This window comes from Aplidium turbinatum, chromosome 2 (genome assembly GCF_918807975.1).
Source record: "Aplidium turbinatum chromosome 2, kaAplTurb1.1, whole genome shotgun sequence".
Classification (NCBI taxonomy): Eukaryota; Metazoa; Chordata; class Ascidiacea; order Aplousobranchia; family Polyclinidae; genus Aplidium; species Aplidium turbinatum.
The window spans coordinates 53,926,599-53,945,089 of record NC_137473.1 but is presented as its reverse complement, the minus strand read 5'-3'; the positions used below and the strand labels follow the sequence as shown (position 1 = coordinate 53,945,089).

The 18,491-nt window shown below is 37.5% G+C and overlaps 1 protein-coding gene across 1 annotated transcript; it reads right to left on the bottom strand.

The window, feature by feature from the left end:
* Positions 1–6,687: 6,687 nt before the first annotated feature.
* LOC145764428 (uncharacterized) lies at positions 6,688–17,961 on the bottom strand. The gene is made up of 11 exons (XM_082576042.1): positions 17,906–17,961; positions 16,626–17,043; positions 15,222–15,341; positions 13,815–13,872; positions 13,365–13,534; positions 12,980–13,130; positions 12,309–12,462; positions 9,731–9,815; positions 9,586–9,645; positions 9,331–9,502; positions 6,688–8,982 (listed from the first exon to the last, which is right to left on the bottom strand). Exons 1-11 carry the CDS (start codon positions 17,959–17,961, stop codon positions 8,921–8,923), a joined length of 1,506 nt encoding a protein of 501 aa, XP_082432168.1. The 3' UTR covers positions 6,688–8,920.
* Positions 17,962–18,491: the final 530 nt, after the last annotated feature.

Below are 18,491 nucleotides of genomic sequence, written 5' to 3'. Positions count from 1 at the left end.
CAAGCGCGACACGTCCCGTGATATCTCATTAATCACAAGCATAATTTGCGGTGCGCGTTAATCCACGAGGCTAATGCACACGTGGTGTTCTGGTGTAACGGTCCAAAAGTTACTGCTGTCTGAAAGTTACCGTAACTTCTGGACCGCGTATACGCGGTCTGGAAGTTACTGCCAGTCCAGAAGTTACTAAAACAGGGTTGTCAGAAAATAATATGAAAGTTATAAGATGAGTTTTGTATACGGTAGCCTACCAGAAATTGTTGCTGTGTTGGAATGAACTTTTAATTTGTAACAAGCTATTTACGTATCATTTTAACCTCATTCATTTGTATTATACCATTTGCAGTTGCGTCCGTGCCTTACGCGCGTTGGCTAATAAATTTGCATGGGGTAGTGGTTGACTAGATGACCGCTTATATGGTCTTTCGCTGTCATCCTGATTGTGCTGCTATGATGCAACCTAGCAATCTACGAATCACAATGTAGTTTCTTGAGTTGTAGTTGACGAATATAGTCTTTGACTATATTTTATGTATTTCATGAAAATTCAAACCCAAGTTTTCTAGTGAATGGAGCACTGAGCATATTTTTGATCTGGTTTTTCATAACTACCTGAAACAAATGCTAGAAATGAAACACAAGGCTAGACTGATTTACCATCAAGTTCATATTGTCCTTTCAAAGTGGCTTTAGTTACTGTTCGTTTTGTTCTTTTATCCGTAAAACAACAATGTTTTTTGTTATTTTGCAGATAATCTTTTATACATTCCATGTAGGCTATCTGCAAAATTCTTCATAGTTCTCTGCATTGTCAATCCCTTTATCACCCATAGCATACCTTTTTCAATTTTCTTTGTAGTCTGGATCTAAAACATGCAAAACACAGTTTTAGCTGCAGAATTTTCAGTCCATTTACAAGTTTTTCCAAACGAATTTCGAAAAAGCACACCCACTTACAATAGCAGTAACTTCTAGACTACTTCTGCGTCGTTGCAGTCCAGAACTTCTTGTCAGTCCAGAAGTTACCGGAGATGCCAGGCGTTTGTGCAAACGATACAAAAGCGAAGGTTGTTTTAACCCCTTCTGTAGCGACACGGGGTTTGATGAGGACGCCCTACACCAGGGCTTCTCAAAGTGGGGGTCGCGACCCCCAGAAGGGTCGCGTAACGAACTTCGGGGGTCGCAGAAAGTATACAAATTTTACACAAAGCACTGCATATTATCACTTATATGCAAAATGCTGCAAAAGTTATTAACTATTAAGAGTCGTGCACTCAATAGGCTACCCGTATTTTTTAAATTTATAGGCTATAGCCTAGTGAAATGTGGAATAGGAGTTTAAAATCCTCTTTTATGCATTGCAAATGTGGATTTCAAAACTAAAGCCAATGCTTTAACAGATTATTAGTGTTAAAAAATTAAGTCGTGAATTTTCCAACGGAAAAAGTGTAGCCTTTGTCCACCGTGTTTGTAAAGACGTTTTGGGAAAGGCTTTTCAAATTATGTTATTTGTCAGGTTTGCCTGAAAAACGGGTACGAATTTAATTTGTCCTTCCAAGGAGAAAACATTTATGTTTTTACATGGAAACCTAAAGTTGGAGCGTTCATCAAAAAATTAAACATCTAGAAACAAAACATTGAAAATGATTTATTTGAAATAATCTCATTTACTGAAAAGTTTTTTGGCTAACAATGGCATGGAAACAAACGTTATATTAAGCCTCTGGTTATCGACACTTCTCAAGACTGTTGAAAGAGCTTAAAAGTATTTTCTTCCAGAATTGGACAATACTTTTAGATTTGATCCAAAACTCATTTGGTTGGTTGGTTTTGAATCTTTATCCTCGGACTGACAAAGCCTTGATGGGTTATTCTTGGTAGTTTCGCATATTTGCAGAGGCTCTTGACACAGGGCCCAGATTTATGGGGGGGGGGGCTAGGGGGCCCGGACCCCCCCTGAAATTTTGTGAAAAATTGTATGTTTCCGCATCAAATGGTTTGATATGCTTCTAAACAGCTGATATTAGTCCCTCGGCATCACAATTGATGAAAATGGTTGTTTTAATGTCTATTTTCTAGCATATCGTATATGTCGTAGTATCATTGTTCATATCTGTTTAGCTTTTTCTTTCTTTTTAATTGATTTTCAAATTTTCTGCCCCCCCCGAAAAAACTCTTAGATTCGCGCTTGACAGGGCCGGTTACCGAGATTGGCAGAGTGAAGTTTTCCGATTGTTGCCGAAGAAGTATTCCATTCACTAGGTGCCGTTTAATGGAGAGCCGTCCTGAAATGCGTTGCTCAAGCGCACACCCCGAGAGTCGAACTTGCGCCGCGTGATCTTGAGCTGGGCGCGTAACCACTGAGCTAACGGGGCGGATCACGCAAAAACAAAGTACCGATTACCTCTCTTTCAAATCTCAAGAAAAATTTGCAGATCTATCTTTTAACTAAGTTGTGGCTTGAATTTTCTGGAAAAAAGTTTCACACTTTTTGGCTTAGCCTAATGTTAGACCGGAATATACACCATTAGGCCTGTATGGCTTAGGAGTAACCGCACTCCTGCCGTTTGTCTCCACGTATATGTGCGTGTCAGTGTTTTCAACGTTGATAAAATACCGTTTCAGCGCAAATAACATTGAAGCTGCCTTGAGACCAGCATTGACAAACATCGAGCGACGGCTAGACTTTCTTTGTCGCAGAGAGCAGTCGCACCCATCACACTGAATAAATGTGTTTACTGTTGTTTGGTTTTGTTTTCAGCAGGCTACAAGGCCGAGTAAAGTAGTAGGCTTCGAGTACGGAAAACTTGCTTTTAGTTTTCGTTCAAATTAAACCTTTCAATATATATCACAAACGTATATTTCGCATTGTTTATTCCTTTACCCGTAAAAGGGGTCGTGGAAAATTTTAGGAGATTAAAAGGGGTCGCGAGCAAAAAAGTTTGGGAAGCCCTGCCCTACACTATTACTGAAATATTTCACAGAAGGAAATATGCAAGAAATGTGAAATTTCTTGACTTTTAGTTTTTATTCTTTGCGAATTTTCTACACCTACACTGGTCATTTTTTTACATTCCTGCCCTTCACAATAAGCATTTCGTCTCAGGTGGCTAGACATTTTCGTGCAATGGTAGTTATATATATATATATTAATGTTAGTGCAATATAAATGGTTGTGCATTTACTTTGAAATGTAGAAACGTTCAAAAATGCCTTATATTAATGAGCACAAGTAATTTTTTGTTTAGTTAGGCTATAATTCAAAAATTTCAATTTTGAACCTATTTTCGGGAAATTAAAATAAAAACCGACTTTCTGACGTTTTTTCATTTCAAAAAATTTATTTCAATAAATTTGTTGGGTAAAAATTCAATTTCCATACGCGTAATACACATGGCTATTACCTTGTAAAATATTTTGGCTCTGTGATTTTCCGTTGCCGGTCGTTTGGTCGACAGTCATTTGGTCGACAGGACGTTTGGTCGACAGACATTTGGTCGACAAGACATTTGGTCGATAGGACATTTGGTCGATAGGACATTTGGTCGACAAGACATTTGGTCGATAGGACATTTGGTCGACAAGACATTTGGTCGACAGGACGTTGGGTTAGGGTTAGACAGTTAGGGTCGACAGAAAAATGAATCGTTCTGTCGACCAAATTTCTTGTTGACCTAACGTCCTGTCGACCAAATGTCTGTCGACCAAATGTCCTGTCAACCAAATGTCTTGTCGACCTGACGACCAAATGACTGTCGACCAAATGACCGGGTACCATGATTTTCATAGCTCCCAATTAGCGATTAATTAGCACGGGGCTACGATATCCCATGATGTGCTTTCTGCGTACGAAAACAGCTCGTCTGATAGGGTAACTAAGTTTATGAATTTATTGCTCTCAAACTAATGCAAGCTTTTCAGTTAACATTGCCGTATGCTTATAATTGTTAATCTAATCTTTTGAGAGGTTAAAAATTTACTGATTTTTCAAAACAAAATTAAATATAATTTAAATGAAATATTTGGCAACCCTGGTAACTTCTTGCCCCCAGTAACTCCTGGACTGTTACACCGGATAGTGTTTCTATTTTAAAATCAGATCTGTTTGAAAAATAATACAAAGGATGCAATAAGTTTAACTTTCCATTATTTCACAAAGAATGCAGTATTGTAGTGGTGTTTACAACTTTAAATTCACAGATACATGCTACATGCACACAAAGATAAAAATGGCAATAAGATCCGGCATGGCTGACATAGCATTGCATATGTGTGCATATACAGCTTTACATTAACATACAATACCATTTCTGACTTTAAAATCTGCAGAGACTAGGGCAGCAAACTTAAGATGAATGCATTGCTATTGGTTCATGATAATAAGAAATACCAAGTTCATTTCAGGATCAATAGGCTTCAATAGGATCAATATTGCTTCTTATTTTCACTTCTTTGGTTTTCTTTGCTTTTTTGAGTGAAACTCATTCAAGCAGGATTGAGGGTAACTTTCTCTTCATTTCCACTGCAAGTGGTCAGTACTCAGCAGAAAACAAAGTCGAATATATTTATATTTTAAAGTGCTACCAATGTAAATATACCTACATCTATCACTATACTGTGTATCGAGAGTTTACAGACACCCTGCATAACTACAGAATACCTGTTTTGAGTCAATATTGACACTGTTCCTGAAATTCAAGAATAAGATTGGAATGGCCTGGCTGGAGAAGACTGTTAAGAAATAAATAGTGAAAACAAATCAAAAGGAAAACTTAACAAATATAAAAAATATTTGTTAATATGCTAAGCATATATTTAAAAATCAGCACCTTTTTGCAGTGCTGGAAAAAGTAAGTTGCACTGCAACTAGGACACTTTTGACTCTGTCTAGAGTTAAAAGTAACTGTACTTTAACAGAAGTGAAGACCTATGATCTTCTACTCAAAGATCACACTTTCACAGATTTTTTTCGATTTCTGTTGTAGGCCTACTGTTTTGATATTTGGCCCTGCTGCAAGGACAAAAATTAGTTTCCAACACTGCATCCATGAAACTTGCTTGCATTCCAATAGGGAAAAATGATTCAAAAAATCCAAAAAAATTCAAGTATAGGCTACTGCACTGTATATCAGAATAGTTTCATGACAGCCTACCAGTATAATTGATAACCCCAGAAAAAATACTTCAACATTTTTGTACTGAAAAAGTGACAGACGACATCTTGCTCAGCAATTCTAACAACATTTCAATACTTTTTAGTACAGTATTTTCTGAACTCATAAAATATCACACTAAGCAAGATTATATACAACTAAAATTATACCAGTTCAACATGATTAGCCTACACATAACTGTCACTGCTTGCTTGTGTCATAAATTGACAGAAAAATGCATGAAATACCTTCTGTGTGATGAATATAACTTCACCTGATCAATCAATTGCTTATTAAAACATACTCACCCAAATATTCACATTAAAGCACCCAGACAACACTGAAATTGAAACATTGAAATAAACTTAAATATTTACTTACACTGCAATATTTGCGTTAAACATGGACGTTAAAATATTCACAATAAAACAAACATACAGCCCTCCAAATCCCTGGCAGACATTTCCACCACATTCAGCTATGCAAGCCTTGCTGGTGGACGTGTTCGCTGGTGTCTGTCATGATTGCACTTAGACTTCCAACAGGACAGGATTACAAAGCAGTGACTGCACATCTAACTAACTGTTAATTGTACTGTAAGAATGTACACTGTACAGTTATATATTTTTAAAGTTGTCTCAGGGGATGTCTCTGGCAGATGGTACTGACCCGATCGCTAGCACTGCTTGTTTACCGGTAGTAGCCCTGAAGTGTTTACAATAGATAATGAAAATCACTTAATTTGACTGGGTGTTGCATTTTTAACAAGGCGAAGGAGACAGTTCAATTGGACACGTTTGACCACCACAAAAACTGCAAATTCAAGTCCTCACACTAAAATATCACATAAAATCTACACTCTGAAACAGGCTTATTCACATAAAGCATATAGCCTATACTTTTTAGAGGAGCTTTTCTACAAGCAAAATTTCTGATGATTGTGTCAAAATCAATTGCTTTGGCTAGTTTTAAGTGGATGCTTATCCTTTTGTCGGGCCTCCTGAATTAAAAAAAAACGAAAATTTTGTAGCTTTAAAAAAGGGCATACCATGAGGGGGACCAATCGAAATACGAAACTAATCTGACAAACAATATTTTATGCAAAATCGTTGAAATCAAACTTTTCAGCTCGTGAATTTAGATATTTTGTCGGGCCCCCCTGAACTGCACCGGTTTCCCCCCTCTTGTGAGCCCTGCCTAAACCCACTCTTTTGGTGAGTGCAAAGCAAGAATGAAGTTCAGCACCATTTTTTAAATGACTTAGGTATGGCCTCATGGGAAATCAAACTCACATTTACTGATGCAGAGATGAGCACTCAGACCACTTGACCCCTGTGATTGTTGTTTGTGAATGTTGACCACATGACACTGTTGCCGATGAGAGTAGTTTGACAACAATTCATACGAGCCACCTGTGATTGTCATTACTTTTTATTTTTTTAAAGAGAGCCAGGCATCAAAGCGGTTGGACGACCAATTCTCATCGACGACCAAGTCTCACGGACGACCAAGTCTCACGGACGACCAATTGATTGATTGGTTGGTTTATTTTGTTGTGCAATATTATAACAGCAAAATCATTAAATGATGCAGTACGCTTAACGAACACAATTGAAACAAAGAAAAATAAAAAATGTACACTGCACCGTTGATAAGTAAATCACAACGGAACCTGCAAAGTGACCATGACGGTCTTCGAGTCAAGCAGCCACCTTCAGCCAAGTCGATGAATAAACATTTAGTAAACATTACACTAAAATATCTACACTAGCAACAAAGAGTCAAGACAGGAAACAAACTTGCATCCATGATATGTCAAAATTACAAGTTCCAATATTACCGTAGGTGTTGATAGTCAACGATTAAAAGCTTAAAGAATATCGGTCCACATTAGTAAATTACACTGCAATCAACTTTAATATTCTGCAATTAGATAGTTTTTGTAAAGTTTTTTAAATGAGTCAAAAGATTTTTTTTTAATATCTAGTGGGATTGAGTTCCATATTTTTACTCCACTATACTTGATGCTTCGTTGAAGTTTTGAAGTAGCATACAGAGGAACAATGTAATTATCATTTTTGATTGAGCATCTACTGTAGTTGAGCGATTATGAACGTTTGATGTTTTTTGGAAGTAATTCGAAAAAGTACAGGGTAAAGAATTATGGTTATATTTAAACATTAATTTAGCAATTTCTAGTTTGTAAATGTCTTTTATTTTTAGAACTTTTACCTGCTTAAAGTATGGTGTAACGTGTTCTGACCACAACCCTCCAGCAACTATTTTTATTGCTTTGTTTTGCAACTTTTGTAGTTTATCGATATATGCTCTATATATATGTAGAGCCCCAAATGGCTATTCCATTCATAATATGTGGGTGTATGAGCGAATAATATAACTGCAGTCTAGCATTGAAAGGAAGAAAGTGTTTAAGTTTCGACAAAATACCAACAGATCTAGCAAGTTTAAATCTAAGAGCATCAATGTGAGGTTCGAATGAGAGCTGTTTATCAATTATTATTCCAAGATACTTAGCGTGGTCGACAGTTTCTAGCTCAACAGCCCTATAGAAAACATGGAATTCATCAATTTTGTTGTAGCCTTTTTTAGGAGGAATTACCAATAGATTGGATTTAGAGGCAATAGATTGGATTTAGAGGCAGGCAAGTCTCATGGACGACCAAGTCTCATGGACGACCAAGTCTCACGGACGACCAAGTCTCTTGAACAAACAAGACTCATGGACGACCAATTCTCATGGACGACCAAGTCTCATAAACGACCACGTCTCATAGGCGACCATGTCTCAATGTCTCATGGACGACATATTCTTATGGACGACCAAGTCTCATGGACGACCTATTCTCATGGACGACCAGGTCTCATGGACGACCAAGTCTCATGGACGACCAAGTCTCATATAGACGACCATGTCTCAAGGACGACTAATTCTCATGGACGATCAAGTTTCATGGACGACCACGTCTCATAGAAGACCAAGTCTCATGGACGACCATATTCAGTGACTAAAGTAACTTTGTAGATCTTTGTCTGATCGGAAGAGAACAAATTTCACACAATGCCAAACGAACTGTAATTGCGTAAATGCATTTGTAGCAACTGCTACGCCATTATTGTCTGATATCCCGTTCACAATACGGACATTTAAATAAACTGTAAAAATAAATGTTTGATTTTTGTGAGTTTTGCTTTTGCTGTTATTTTAAAACGTTTCAAAAGTGCCATTAGATAGCTTTATAATTTCATTTTCTATTCTTCAACTACCAGCAGACTGACCGGTTTAGTAATTTTGGGGAGCTACTGTATATTTATTGTGTTGAGACTAGCACCAAAAAAAAAAAAAGAATTTCCTCGAAAAACAGAAAAGCCAAGAAACATATCGCAAGAGCCGATACGTTTATCAGCCGAAGGTTGAAAGGCTCAGTCTTTCTTAACTTCTTTGTAACTTGCGTTGAAGGTGATCCAAGTTATGCGCTTGGTCCATTCGCAGTGACTGTAGATTAATAAAATCCAAAAGTGCAAAGCAAGTAAATGACAGCGCAACGTCATAAATATAAACAGTTGTGTCATAAAAACAAAAAGCATCAAAGAACTGAATAATATTTGAATCCATTCATGGAAAAATGTCTCGACCTCATGTGGGGTGTCTCAGGGGTGTCCTCAGATGATGCAAATTTCGATCTCAGGGTGTTTGCCTATCTAGATTCCAATGACATCATAGAAATACGGACCATCTTCATATTTGATTAAACAATGCACGCCTTGCGTATGTGACGACATACGAAGCATGGCTCCATAAAATCACGAACTGAACGAAATAAAGAAAGTTAGGCTACAAATAATATTGTCTTCAAGTCATCGTTAGAGTTGAGGTCGATGCTCATTTAAATTTTTTTGGAGTTTAAAAGTTAAAATCCAACTAAACTGGATATGTTAAGCAGTTTGCCAGTAGCACGAAAATGTAGAACAGAATTTAGACATCAATTGTTTTCTATAACCACAAAGTGTTTAAAATAAAACAAAAACTATAAAAGATTTTGCATATTTTACTGTATGTAAAAATTAATCATTGGTGCATTCCAAGGGCCATCTCTAAACAATAGTGAAGAGTATTAACAAAGACTTAAAATCTTGAATACATTGATGTGGAACTCACCGGGATGACGGCCACACATATGTACACTGTACTGGTCATCATCCTTCCTGTCACAAGCCAATACTCCATCGCAGATCAATGACTTAAGATCGACAGGAGAAAGCAAAGTTCTTAGAGAGTCAGGAGTGTCTTCTTGGGTAGGAGAGATTGGAAGAATTACCGGAAGATATCTCTGCAAACACAAACACAGCTGATAACATAAATGTACTTGCTTTATGATAGTTACTTTATAACACACTGGCATGTCTAAATTACCTCTAAATCCCATTGATCTTCAAAGACTTGTTTTATTTGGAGGTCATTGAAAGGACACTTCTAAATACAAAAAAAAAATTGATTATTCATTTAATGAAAAATTGTTTTACATATGACACTGTTGTTTTCAAAACTAGGCACCAACCTTTTCATCACCAAAACATGTCTCTTCGAATTCAGGGATATCGACACATTTGGTTTCGAAGTTTTCTGTCCAAAGTTGATTGCCTCTGGAAATATATCAAAGTTCATTCATCTTGAAAGTGTTATCAATAGGGCAACCAAAAGTCAATAAAGTCAAAATTTTTCTGCCTTGTTCAAAGTTTATAAAACGTCCAGAAACTAAATTTCAGGCTGACATGAAGAGAGGTTTCAAAGTTATTAAGTCAAAAAAAAGTCAAATTTTTTGGTTAGGTCAAAATTTTCTTTTAACGTAGTTTTTCTTCTCTCTATTGATATTTTATTAAAGCTACACAGATACTGATTTTTTGTTGCAATTTATGTTGCTATTCTGACGTAATAATCCATTTGTTGCAATTTCTGTGGTAATAGTCTTGTTTCGCCTTGCCAAATTGGAAAATGGGACGAGATGATATTTCACCACATTTATATAGCCTGCTGAGGAACTCCCAAGCAACTTCTGTATCAGTAGTGAGAAGTTTGTCCATTTTAGAAAAAAATTTGACGAGAGACAGGAATTTCAAAGGCGATAATGTGAAACATTACTTGATGTTAAAGTATAATACTGCAGAATCCCCTCAGTAATTTCGGGATATTTAAAGACACTCCATATTTATCTTTTGCAGTTTTTCGAGTGATTTTCGTTAGGCCTACATGTTCGTTAGCTGTGGTGTCATTGAGTCTTCCACATTTTTCTTTTATTTTATTAGAAAAAGAAGATATTCTTACCTTACGGTTTGATTTCTAACATGATTTGTATTTCGCATTTGGGTTGCAAACGCAGAAAGTTATTGGTCAAAATTAGGTCAAAATTTGTAAATTATAAAGTCAAAATTTTAAGTTTTTAGGTCAAAAATTTGGTTGCCCTAGTTATCAATAAGCTTCATATAACTTGAGAACAATCATATCAATTGGGCACGTCGTCGTCGTCGTTCGTATGAAGCAGAAAGTTTGTGGTCAGCCGAATGGAAGGACTTGGAGCCAACTTTTCGTCAAGTCATCTAGTGTACGGAGGCCTGTTATTCCATTGGGAGGGGAAGAGATGGGACACCCAAAGATGATGTGGTTAGCTGTTTGCTCCGTGGCACCGCACTGACAAGATGACAGATGGGCACAATCATGACAGATGGGCACAATCAATTCATGACAGATTGCCACAATCATGTCAGTTAGGCACAATCATGTCAGATGGGCACAATCATGACAGATGGGCACAATCATGACAGATGGGCACAATCATGACTGATGGGCGCAATCATGACAAATGGGTACAATCATGTCAGTTGGGAAAAATCATGACAGATGGACTCAATCATGTCAGTTGGGATAATCATGCCAGTTGGGCACAATCATGACAGATGGGTGCAATTATGACAAATGGGCTCAAGCATGACAGATGGGCGTAATCATGACAAATGGGCACAATCATGTCAGTTGGGCACAATCATGTCAGATGGGCACAATCATGACAGATAGGCAAAATTATGTCAGTTGGCACAATCATGACATATGGTCACAATCAGGTCAGATGGACTCAATCATAACAGATGGGCAAAATCATGACAAATGGGCACAATCATGACAGATGAGCACAATCATGTCAGTTGGGCTCAATCATGTCAGTTGGGTACAATCATGTCAGTTGGCACAATCATGACAGATGGACACAATCATGACAGTTGGGCACAATCTTGATAGGTGGGCACAATCATGACAGTTGGGCACAATTATGACAGATGGGCACAATCATGACAGATGGGCACAATCATGGAATGACACAATTCGTATGGTGCCTTGTCAATGAAACCAGCGTTCTCTCAGCGACGTTGCATCGATTCAACGTTTGCTGATTTTGGATCGGTGTAAGAGGTGACGAGTTTAGCTGGCTAGGGTCTTATAATTATCGCTTTATCGACGTAACTTTATATCAAGCACGCAAGACATAATTTCCATGGGTATAATTGGATTTCCGCAAGATGATGATGTTGTTATTGCTTGTTTGTTTTGATTTTTTTTGTCATTGTTTTCGTGTCGTCAAGTTGTAACTATTTTGTGTGTCTTGCAAGGCCTGGTGCGTTGCGCTTGAAATGGCTTTGTCCGTGGTAAGATTTCTTTGTGGGGTTTTCTTTGCCTGACTTTCTCCTCTTTGCTATGAGCTAAACCCATCCAGATGTGTTCCCCTCATGACCATCAGCACTCTTGATAACGCACCATGGCTGATCTTCATGGCAAATGTTTATTTATACAATTCTTGAAAATATCAGTTAAAGCTATCTGCGCAGTTTTTTTGTTTTTTTTGTAACATTTTCTTCTATTTCCTTTTGTATCTTAAATTTTCCTGAAGGTGTTGCGACCGTGCCAAATCCTTTCAACTTAATAACTTACTCCGGTCACAAGCCCGTTTTAACGTTTGCGTTTTGTCGCTTCGACCTTTTTCTCGACCTTTGCTATGTTGACGTGTATTGGTTTTACTGTGATGGTCAGAAATAAAAACACCTGAAATGAACTGACGTCGTCTACATTTAAATGATTCATGAGCTCACCTGCATCTTGCGTTGATGTCCATGGATCGCGGTGTGCGCGGGAAGTAACCTGTCCATGAATTGCACTTGAAGTGGCATTTGGAATACTTCCTGTACCCGAAGTTGCTGCACTCTCCCTCAGTGAACATCGGGGGTGGGAGAGAGCAATAAAATACTGCGATGAATTTATAAATTACGAATCAAGTTTGCTGATTGAAAATACTAATTAATTTCAACTTTCATAACTGCAAGCTAAAAGAAACAATAATTTAATCTCACTGATATTCCTTGTAAGGACTACAGGTTATCTACCAGCATCTTTTAATTCCATGTTATACCGGTACGGATATCGGAGTTCTATATTTTGAAATATATCAAAACATATGTCTCTGGTCTGGCGCAATTTATAGGGTGATCATATTGTATTATGACAAACCATACGTCATATAGTAGACCTGTAGTATTGTCAATCTTCTGGTTTTCCAAAAACACAAAATATTTCACTAACAGCACTGCATTGTTTTTTTTTATTTGTTTTCATTGAACGGATGTTGGGTCAACTTTTATTAAATTGATATAAGACCACAAATAATAGTTGGTATGATCTTTTTACTTCTGCCACTCTATCGTGATGATGTGTTTGTTGTTTATTAGGACGCTGTTTATAGAAAGTTTCAAATATGAAATTTTACCTTCGTAATTAGCTTGGAAGTACCCTTCCATCCCATCCATGACCATCCTGATAAACTTCTTTGGAGGTTCTATGATCACCTCCTTGTCTTCCATCCCTGTCAACACTGCGATTGTTTCGTAACTGTCACGGGCAAATTGCTTGCCTTGAACCTGTGGATGGCATTTCTAACTCTTTCGCTTTGATAATTGTATTGTGTAGAGCCTATGACCTCTGTCAACAGACCACATACGTTTGAAAAGTTTTTGAGTATCAATATTTTATGTAAACACCTTCCACTTCATCGTAGCTCAAGAGAAAGGACACTGGAACCTTTTTGATGTTTTGATGTGTTTATGTTGTACTCGCTGCGTTTCCTCTTCTGCCAATGAAAGTAACAAACCAACCTTGATGACGCTGTTCCTCAAGTTCATGGTGGTAAAGAGGATGCGGAGGGATTGCTTCTTCTTGAGTCTCATTTGCCAGAAACACGACTCGCACTTGTCCTCCTCCTCCGCTGGATAGCCAAATCTTCCACGCGGAGCCTTGAGCTTCTTCGAGCATGGTCGTGGACGATCTAGAAAAAGATAAATTTTTATCGTTAACTTTTGTTGTCAGCGTCTAATTTCGTTTAATGCGACCTTTTGAAAGCATCCATTGGGGAAATATTATCACTCTAGCGCCGATCATTCAAGCAGGATCGGGGATGAGGATGAGATTGATGAAATCTTAAATAGAATTTGTTGAGTGTTGTGATACATTTTTCTTGATTTGAATTTTACTTTAGCTTACAGTAAAATAACACGAGACTGTATCTTATAAACCGAAGATTTATTAAAATAATATTTTCTGCTTACAAGTGAAGCCGAACTGCCAGAAGGAAGAAATCATCAAGAAGAATAAAAGTTTCTTCATCTTCAATATTGTTTGGGATTATCACAAACCGAAACCTTTTGCAGTCAAGTCTATACCCGAATTCCGATACTCGGACTTGTCAGATTTCAATAACAAACTAGTTGAGGCTATGACTAATAAAATTTTGACACAAAAATGAAGAAATTTCAACAAACAGCTTTGAAATTCTGCTTTGAATCTGAAATAACAAAAAATAGCTACTTTATTGTGATGGAATATTGTACAATTCACAAGTTATCACTATGGAAACTTGCAAAACATCTTTCTAATATACGAGATTGACTCCCAGACATCCCCACTTGATGCATCTATGTTGTCTTTCAAGGTTTATCGGCGTTAGGATAATATTCAGATTTATTTCCTACAATTATTGTGAAACCTTCTGATTGACGCCAATTTTTCAATGCCATGTTATGTTGAAGATGTCCAGGCAGATTCTCTAATATCCTCAATGTTTTGCTGAAGAACACTATCAACATCTGCCACGACCAGGAATCGAACTAAGGCCCACATGAAGCTGAGGCGAAAGCACTCACGACTCGGCTAGTAAACTCAGGTTGAGAATGTACGTTCCTTCCCTCTTCATCTCGTTATAAGGACAGTATTCCGCCCCGGGCGATGTTGTTTCAGAATCCTTTTTTCGACTAAATTCTGATGTGATGATTCTATTAGTTTGCGAGAAATCTGTCAACATGCATCTTCACTGTATTGTTATCGTTTTTGTTTTTTTTAATCCAACTTTTGCCAACTTCATTATAGAGCACAACAAATTATTCTAAAGTTTCTGGAAATGTAAAAGTTTTGTTTTAATTTCTGTCTAGCCTCCTCTCCATAACTTGAAAATCGCTTTTCGCAATGGCTCAAAGTATTTATAAAAAGGATGTAAATTTTGGCATAATGTTTTATTTCAGATTAAGCAAAAAGTTTGTTTGTTAGTGGAGCAATCTGGACTTTTTTCCAGGACTAACGTTGCAACCGTCTTAAATTGCAATCAATTGCCGGTACCACGAACATTTCCGCTCAATCGCTTAATTTTCCCAATCTACTGATGAAGGGAAATCAAATCTACACACACCAAGGCAGAAGCAGGCATTTAAACCACTAGGCCATTGAGCCTGTGTATAACTGTTGCTGATTTGTTTGTTTGTTAAAGAGTTTGGGCTCATTCCCAGGCTCTAACGTTGAGAGCTCAAGAATTGCCATCAACCGCCTGTTTTTTTGAAGTTCCACGTTGTTGTTGTTGTTGGAAAGCAATTTTCTCATCACGTAGGGTAACGGGCTTATCTCCCAACACGGAAAGCAGAGTGCTCAGTGGTTGCGAGCAACGTTGGGGAAGTACCTAAACCCACTCTTCTGCTGAATGCAAAGCAGGAATGAAGTTCAGCACCATTTTTAAATGTCTTTGGTATGGCTCCAAGTCTCATGGACGACCATGTCTCTGTGACAAAAGTAACTTTGTGGATCTTTGTCTGTTCGGAAGAGAACAACTTTCACAATATGCCAAACGAACATAACCAGTATTGAGTGTTGTATTATAATTGCGTGAATGCATTTGCAGCAACTGCTACAACATTATTGTCTGATATCCCGTTCACAATATGGACATTTGAATAGACTTTAAAAATAAATATGTAATTTTTGCGAGATTTGCTGTTATTTTAAAACGTTTCAAAAGTGCAATTTTAAAGATACCTTTATAATTTTATTTTCTCTTAGCTTATCTTCAACTACCAGCCGATTGACCGGTTTAGTATTTTTAGCTACGGTAAGGTTGGACTGTTGTGAAAACCTCTTTTGGAAAACTTTGATTAAATTATCATCATTTTTCGTTTTAGCAATACGTTTTTGTTCTTATTTTATTGGCTGAAATTCATTGAAAATCAGTCTAAATTGGAATTTGCTGAATGCCCTATTGCATAACCTTTCCGCCATTTTTCTTGGTGTTCATAATAGCCCCAACCAAGGAGCTATTATGAACACACATTGTATTAGTGTTTCTGTTTTTGTTCAAGATAGTGTTACAGACGGTTGTTCGCCTGGTCAAACGTCATGTAGAAACCGTTCGGGTCTACTGAATATTACGTCATGGAAATTCCTAAAACATGAGCCAAAATTGCACCATCGTCCGTAAGACTCGTGTCAGACCGGTTTAAACCTGTTTGGACATGTTGTTGCGTCGCGCTACTGCTGGCGTGCCTTTGAGTTATCACAAATTTTTCTGATTCATTCTTGAAGTTGTTTGTTGGAAGTCGGTCGCACATTTAACTGGTTTATTTGGCGCTTGCTAGCTGGACAAACTCTCCGTCTTTTATCCAAGTAATCTGTATCGTAGTGACAGTTTTTTAGAGGTGTAAGGCATTGCACCAGTCATTTCGATAGCCGCGGGCTAATTTTACTGGAATACACTTTGAATAGACGTTTCGAAGGTGTGTTTATTTTTCGGTCATTACGTACAGACAAACGGATCCGGGAACTTTATGTTACAATTTTCCCACGAAGAATTATGGTTTACCGCTGTGACCAGATAGCACTATGCAATTGGGGCTATTATGAACTTTAACAGATAGATAACTCATCGAGAGAGCATGCAAAGGTAAGCTGAGATTCTCAGCGTTTTGTGCCACCAACAGCGATTGGATATTGGATAACCAATGCTCTCACAATGTCATCTTTATGCAAAAGATAGCCTACTCATCAGCTCGCACAGGGTAAAGGAGTTGTGAAATCAGTTTGCTACGTTTTAGGAAACTCACAAAGTATGTGCCATGAGCATTATCTGCAGTCACTTCCACGACATATTGACGTGCTTGCCCTTGCAGACTAGAAACCGACGTAACAAGACATGTCCCCACACGGATAAATCTATCCTCTTCAACTGATGATGCAACAAAACAGTTCCTCTCAAGGAGTGAATTTACCTCTTCATCTGATGATTCGTCTAAAAACTTCGATGACGTATCGCTACTGTCATCAAAAATCACGTTACCTTCTTCATATTCGCTGTCCGATGATTGTGCAGCATAAATTCCTGCCGATGCAGCTGTATATCTTCTCTTCCTAGCACTGCCCGAAAGTCCACTTGGACCCGCTATATTATCTTGCTGAGAATGCTCTTTAAATTCTACTTTGTTGGATAACTTGCTGATTGACTTCTTTGTAAACTTGGAATACCTTGATCAATTGCTCCGGAAGTCACAACTTGTTGAGAAGGTTCTTCTTCGTCAGATTGTAATCCTGTTGATTGATTATGAACACTGTTCATAATAGCCCTAAAATTCTAAAATTTATGATCTTCACAAATTCATACAAATTTTTTTTTTTTTTACACCATCACACCAAATGTAAAAGATAACAATGTAATCATAACATATTGTGTTATGGGGATGAGAGCTTCATCAACACCATCAGGACATCATCATCCATCATCAACATCATCATCTACCAGCTCAACCATTTCATCACCCACCAGGACAAGAAACAATAACTTAAACTGGATATCAAACCTCAATCGTCTTAGGCTACTGTGTGATGTGCAGACTAACCGTAGAAAGAGCTCAACACCTGCTCTCCTGGGCCACATTGAAACGGGCTTTTGCCTGAGGATGGGTTTCTTTTATGTCCGGTTTTCTTTCTCCATCCTATTATTATTATTATTATTATGACTGCTCATCCACATCAATATTGGAACTGGCAAATTCAATCCACAACACTTTTCATTAGGCTGTCATTCATTACTACATGTGTGCTTCTCTCTGTTTTTGTTTTATTTTTTGCTATTTGTTTTTTTGGGTTTTGTGGCCGTGCTAACTGCTGATTTCTAGCCTACTACATAATTTTTCATTCAGGCACGTTTTAAACCTTTCAAGGTTTTGCCACCTTTTCCCGTTCGTTAACGTGCTGGTAGGTTTATATCGATTTTTGTAGTTAGTATCTTTTTCGTCCAGGACGCGTTAATGACGAAAAATAAAATGATTGATTGATTGATTGTGTCACAAATTGAAAAGGTAGTTTTCATCTTGAAAGCAAAACTTACCTTGCGCAGACACCAAAGTAAACGGCTTTAGTTTCACAAGTCTTTTTTAAAGGCATACTAAATGAAATTTTCAAACGGGAATTAAGCATTAAAATGCGTAAACTGAACACTCAAGAATACATTTCATAAAAAATTACTGAAAAAAAAATGTTTTCAATGGCGCTGGCAAGGTGCAAAGTCCAGTGTTTCATTTATGTTTTGCAAAATGACCAAGAAGTGGAAAAACTGCTCGAGAAATACGTCACAAGCGACTCCAGTAGCATTATCAAAAGTGTTTTCCCGCGTTGGGTTGGAAAGTTCAAACGTGTTGCGTTCCAACAATTTTCACATTGATTCAAGGCCTAGAAACGTTGAATCCACGTAAAAATGCTGATTACTCCACGCCTTCTGAATTGCCTAACTGAAATTGTTTCACATGCCTTTGTGGAGTTTGTCTTCAAAAACTTGTTGTTTTACATTTTCATTTTACATTGATTGAAGGCCTTAATACGTTGAATCTATGTAAAAGAAGCTGATTTACTGTTTGAAGAACAAAATCTGCCATTTGAAACTCACGCAGTAAAAACTCTTGTCCGATCAGCTGATT